The 6110-nt window shown below is 54.8% G+C and overlaps 1 protein-coding gene across 1 annotated transcript; it reads left to right on the top strand.

The window, feature by feature from the left end:
• The first annotated feature begins 943 nt into the window (after positions 1 to 943).
• Positions 944 to 4730, top strand: PINLYP (phospholipase A2 inhibitor and LY6/PLAUR domain containing). Its single transcript, XM_065899591.1, has 5 exons — positions 944 to 1087; positions 2205 to 2321; positions 3860 to 4012; positions 4251 to 4394; positions 4585 to 4730. Exons 1-5 carry the CDS (start codon positions 1018 to 1020, stop codon positions 4728 to 4730), a joined length of 630 nt encoding a protein of 209 aa, XP_065755663.1. The 5' UTR covers positions 944 to 1017.
• The last annotated feature ends 1380 nt before the right edge of the window (positions 4731 to 6110 follow it).

Here is a 6110-nt window from a genome sequence, read left to right as displayed (position 1 = left end):
ACACTAGGTCTTCCGGGCATCTAGCAACCGGCGTGGCCTCCAGGACTGGTCCCCAGAAGAAATTCGCCATCCTCACCACCCCAACTGAAGCCTGGAAAGCAAGAGGCCAGCAAATCTGAGTGGAATTTTGCAGGGAGCCTGGAGCCTACCGCAACAGGCTCCCCTCCACCGGTTGCTGGCTACCCTCCCCATGCCCGCCACCAACACACACACACACACACACACACACACACACACACACACACACACAATCTCTGATCTCTCAAGCTTATGCCTGCGGCAGAGAGAGTGGGTAAAGAACCTAAATAAAACACAATGCATGTGCCCAAACACACATCCAGCCTTGAGTGCTTCCAACCATGCCTCAGTTTTCCAATGTGACCTATGGGCATCTGTCTCGTACCATGCCCACCCCTGCCCGGTGACAAGCACCCCTCTGTTCCGTCCCCGAGAGACCCAGAAGGGCATCTTGGGGTGGGGTCGGAGCTGGAGACAACCCAAACACGGAAAAGTGAGTATGAACCAAGCGTGCCCCTACAGAACATGCTGGACGCTCCCCGGTAGGGCCCCACCCACGCTGGGCACCTCCTTGGGAAGAGAAAGAAGGGTATCTCAGTCCTAGCAGCCGCCCTACCCTGCAGGGAATCAAATGACCTGATTCTGAGATTCTGATCTTGGGCCTCAGGTCAGAAAAAAAAGAAAAGCGGGGGATAGGGGTGGGGGGTGGGGTGGGAATGTGAGAAAATAGGGAAGTGATCTTCTGGGTCCTGACGGAAGAGAGGGCTGGAAGTCCAGACTCCTGGGGTCCCCGTGGAGGAGGGGGCTGGGCACAAGATGCCCATGTCGCATTCAGATTCTGGTTCTGCCTCCCCACCCCAGAGCTACAGAGACCTGCCCCCAGATCTTACATCACTTCTTTCTCACCCTAGGGGTAGGGTGGGTCCAGACCCACCCCTCCTCAGCTTCCTATAAGAAGAGCTGGGGACCTGGGACTGCAGGTTCACTCACTCATCCAACATGAGGCTTTCCACGAAATCCCAGACCTTCCTGCTGGCTTCCGTGCTGCTCTGCACCCTCCTGGGTCTGGGTAAGTGACTAGGGGCCTGGAATCCTGGGACCTTCGGAAAGAGGACTATATGAGAGGGGCATTCAGCAAGGTCCTTCAGGGGGGAGGGGGAAAGAGGAGGTGTCCTGGGAATTCAGATTCATGGCAAAGGCAGAGGGTAAAGGACAGAAAGACTGGGGCCCCAAGGGAAGAATAGCTCAGAAACTTGTGTGTGTGAATCCCTGAGAAAGAAGGGGATTTGATGGGCTTTGAATCCCCTGTCCCCCAGGCAAGGTCTCAAAATAAGCCATCTGGGGACTTCCCTGGTGGTCCAGTTGTTAAGACTCTGCGCTTCCACTGCAGGGGGGGCGGGGGTTCGACTCCTGGTTGGGGAACTAAGATTCCGCATGCCATGCAGCTCGGCCAAAAAAAAAAAAAAAGACGTCTGAATTCTAGAAAATCAGAGTATGATTAGAAAGGGAAATTTTTTTTAAAAAAATGATGGGGTGGGGGAGAGATTTTCTTTCTCCCAGAACTCTAGGGAGTTCAGACCCCTGGTGTCCTCCCCTAGATGCAGGAATTCAGGCAAGCCCCACCTTCCCCAGGATGCAGTTGCCCAGTGTCTGGGCCCCCAGTTGCCTCCTCTCTCAGTACCAAGGGGTCCATGCGCTTGCCCTCCTGGTCCGTGCTCTCCCTTCTTGACCTGGGATGCAGATCCCAGCCTCAGGTACCCCTGCCTGGGCTCCTACTGTCTACAAGACCTACGCGTGGTACCTACAAGGAAGAGGATCTCACTTCCGAGAACCAGCTCGACCTGAAGCTTCACAAAAGTCCATGGAAACCTTCACCAGGACCCCTCCCTGTCCCCAGACTTTCTCAGAGGACCCTAAAGTCCCCAGCCTTGTAATTAGGTAAACTTGCTCCCTGGTGGAGTCGCTTTGCACCCCGGAAAGCGGCTTTGCTGGAGCACCACCGTGTCTCTGCCGGAGCTTCGGACAGTTCCCTGGACAGCCGCCAATGCCCCGTCCAAGAACAATCAGGGAGACACCTTTCCCTCCTCCCTCAGACTGCCCCCCCCCATCCCCCTCTGGACTCCGTCCGAAGTCTTGGTCCGCAGACCACACCACCCTTGACTAGAGCCCTGCTCTCTACACTGCAGGGTACCCACTAAGCTGTGAGGTGTGTACAGGCTCCGGACCCACGTGCAGTGGAAATGTGCAAACTTGTGACCCCGACCAGGACTCCTGCGTAGTCATCGTGGCTCACACCAACAGGAGTAAGAGCTCAGGGCGTGGCGTCAGATCCTGGGGAGGGGGCTGTGCAGATACCAGCACACGCGGGGAGGAACCTTCCAGTGGTGAGCAGGCAGGAAAGAGGGAAAGGCAATCTCGAGGTGGATGGAGGGAGGAGAATCCGATGGAATGACAGAAACCACTGTTGTCAGGGATTTCTGAAAATTAGACTCCAAAGAGTTGATGGGGTGGGGGTGGAGGGGGCAGATATAGAGACTTCCTTAGGCAGGAGGGGATCAGGGAAGGAAAGGACAAGGGGGAAGAGAGAAATCGCGAGAGGGGGAAAATCTAATATGCAAGAGGTGGAGGGGGGCGTGTAGAGGAGAAGGAAGGGTCTGGGGTGGGTTGGAAGGAATGTGACCAGGTTGACCATTTGGGGTGGGAGGGATCCCCTAGGGACGCGGGTTGAAAGAGACCATTCCTGGGAGCTGCGGCAGTGGGGAGACATATGCGTAAAATGGGAGGGGAGAGGCAAGACTTAAATGGAAGGGACTCTCCCAGGCCTGAGGGAGGATGGGGGAGAAGGGGAGCAAAGGAAGAAACCACGGGGGGTGGGGTGTTCATTCAAAGCTGAAAGAGACCCAGAAACCCTTAGTTAAAGGAAGATGGTGGGGCGCGGCGTGAGACTGGAGAAGGAAGGATGTGACGGGAGGTAAGGCCAACGTTGAGTGTAGGAAGGAACCATTCCGACCGGAGGGTGCGTGTAAGGTAAGTGGGATAGAAGATTGCACGCTGCCCTACTCACCTAGCAAGAGTGGGCAGGTGGGGGAAGGACCTGAAAGTCTTGCAGAGGCCACCCAGGAGGATATGGGAGGGAGATGGGACCCTGGGACCGCAGGAGGAAGTTGGGGAAAAAAACACCTTTCTGTGGGGTAAAGAGGGGAAACCCTAGGGTTGGAAGAGACCACCGTACTGTGGGGAGGGGGAGGGGGAAGGCTGTGGAGGCTGGACGAGACCACTTCAGGCAAGACCTGAGAGTAGCCAAGGAGGGCAGCAAGAGACCATCGGTGGGAGGTCTGGGGAGTGACCCTGGGGAAATCTGGAAGAGACCACGTTAGACAGAGAAGGATATGGGTGTTACAGGGTGCGGCGGGGGCGAGGGTGGCATTCCAGTATTTGGTGGAAGGGATTCCAAGGGTCAGGGGAGGGCGAAAGGCTGGAAGAGACCATTTCACACCGCCATGGAGACAGCCATAGGCGGCCTGAAAAAGACCACTACAGGTGTGACCCTTAGAGGATGGCAGTGGGGTGGCGTGGGGGCGGAAGGGACCACTGAGGCAGGCACCAGGGCTTGCCGATGGGAACTGCAAGAGACCACCAAAGCCTGGAGGGGGTGGGGTGGAGCGGACCTAATAAACAGTCCAGACCATGCCCCAGGCAGACAAGGGGGTATGACTCTGGGGGGCTGGAAGAGACCTCCCTAGACAGCAGCGGGCTGGGGCAGCTGTAAGGTTGGGAGAGACCTGGAAGCCAGGGTCCAGGCCAGGGCCCCTGAGCCCTCCCCTCCCTCGCCATCCTGCAGAGGGCCACCAGTCGCTGAACACCTATAAGGGGTGCATGAAATCCAGCGCCTGCAGCTCAGGATTTGTCTCCATCACCATGGACCCTGAGAACTACATGGTGTCCAACACACGCTGCTGTCAGAGCGACGCCTGCAACCACGACCCCCTGCCGGGTAAGGGCCAGCGCAGCCCCACAACCGGAGAGTCCCTTCCTGCCCCGCCTGAGAGCCTGCTGTGAGCACCCGCCACTGACCCGCGCTGTAACCTTTGGCAAGCGTCCTCCTTGCTCTGAGCCTCAGGTCCTCGCCTGTAAAGTGCAGTGTCCATTAGCAACCGGTGTCCCCAGGGTTGCTGTGAGGTTGGGAAAGGGTTTAACGTCCCTTACACCTTACACTCCACCCTCCTCCCCAGCTCCTGAGAACAATCGTACGGAGAATGGCCTCCAGTGCCCTACCTGCATCACCTACTTCAAGGAAACGTGCTCTTCAACTAAGAAAGTACTCTGTGTTGGCCAGGAAAGCCACTGTATCACCTGCGCTGGCAAAGTGCAGACTGGTGAGGGGCACCTAGATTTCTGGGGGAGGGGACAGGGAGGTTCCCAGAACTGGAGGCTCATACTTCCAGATTCTAGGGGAGAGAGTGGGTCCAGAGAACTGGGTGAGGAGGTGGCAGGGGCATGACCCCGGGTCATGAGGAGGGAGGGGTTGGAAGTCCTGACTCCAGGCTGAAATCCCTCCCCCAACAGGTGTCATATTTGCTACTCGGGGCTGCGCTACAGAGAATGCCTGCCACACCAAGCCTGGGACCCTGGTGCCCGCGGCCTCTCGTATCTACACCATCACCCAGGCCAACTGTCTTCCAGGCCCCCAGCCTTCTGGCAAGGCTAAGTGAAGAACCGAGGCGTATGCCACGTTTGGTCTTGATTTGTTCTCAGGTACAGCTTCCCATGTGCCAATATATTATTAAACAACTTAACAGAACAAGCCTGAGTCCTTGTGACGTGATGCATTTCAGGGAGGTGGGATGCAAAAAGCAGGGGTCTCAACCTTTGGGAACCCCCTCTTTGGAAGGAAGAGAGGGAAGACCCTACCTTTTGTTAAGGGATTACTCCCTGCTGGGTCCCCATGCTAAGTGTTTTCCTGCGGTACCTCATTGCATAGTCACAACTCTGTGAAGTTGAAAGTATTGTCCCCATTTTACAGAGGAACAAACTGAGGCACAGGTTGCGGTGTCACATGGCTTGGGTCAAACAGCTAGGGAAGATCAGACTCCAGAGTCCATGCTCACCTCTCCTGGTTAACCTCTCCCTCTTTTGCCTCAGTTTTCACGTTTGTAAACTGTGGCTATCAATAGCCATAACCTCAAAGGGCTGTCTTAAGAGTCAAATGAAAGAAAACTAAAAAAGCACTTAGTGCAGTGCCCAGCACCTTTAAGACAATGTTGGTTCTGGAGACAATGTGTCTGGCCAAATAGTTATCATCCTAATAGCTGCCACTTACTGAGTGGCCATTAGTTGGCAGGTGCTAGACCCTGGCATCAGTCAGGACAGAATCGATTATGCTACAGTAACAAACAAGTCCCTAATCTCAGTGGTTTAAAGCAACAAAGTTATATCAGTCGATTCATGCTGTAGTAATGCTTGTGTAACAAACCATCCCCAAGCTGAGACTGTAAAAACAATCATTCTTCTTTCTAAGGGTTTGTAGGTGGCTGGAGCAGCTCTCCTGCTGGCTGTGCTTTGATGGGTTTGGGTCCCGTTTGGGAGGGGGATTCAAGTTCTCCTCCATGGCACTTCACAGTCTTCTGGGATCAGCGGCTCCCTGGCTAATGTCTTTCTCATGGCAGATCACGGGGGCACAAAAACCAAGTGCACCAAAGGCCTCGGCTGAGGTCGGGGGTGCTAATGTTCCATGGAGTAAAGTAAATCATATGGTCAAAGCCAACAGCAGTGGAGCAGGGAAGTATACTCCCCCTCCAGTGGGAGGGAGAGGAGTGGTATTTGCTGAAGAAGTACCCATTCACAAAAGGTTGATTTAAGGGACTTCCCTGGTGGCCCAGTGGTTAAGACTTTGCCTTCCAGTGCAGGGGGTGCAGGTTCGATCCCTGGTCGGGGAACTAAGATCCCATGTGCCTCGCAGCCAAAAAACCAAAACATAAAACAGAAGCAATATTGTAACAAATTCAATAAAGACTTTAAAAATGGTCCACATCCAAAAACTCTTTAAAAAAAAAAAGGTTGATTTATCCTTGACCTTCCATGTCTAGCACCAT

The sequence above is a fragment of the Phocoena phocoena genome, chromosome 20 (assembly GCF_963924675.1).
Source record: "Phocoena phocoena chromosome 20, mPhoPho1.1, whole genome shotgun sequence".
NCBI classification, from domain to species: domain Eukaryota; kingdom Metazoa; phylum Chordata; class Mammalia; order Artiodactyla; family Phocoenidae; genus Phocoena; species Phocoena phocoena.
Note: the sequence above shows the minus strand (reverse complement) of the source record. Positions and strands in the feature narration are given on the sequence as shown.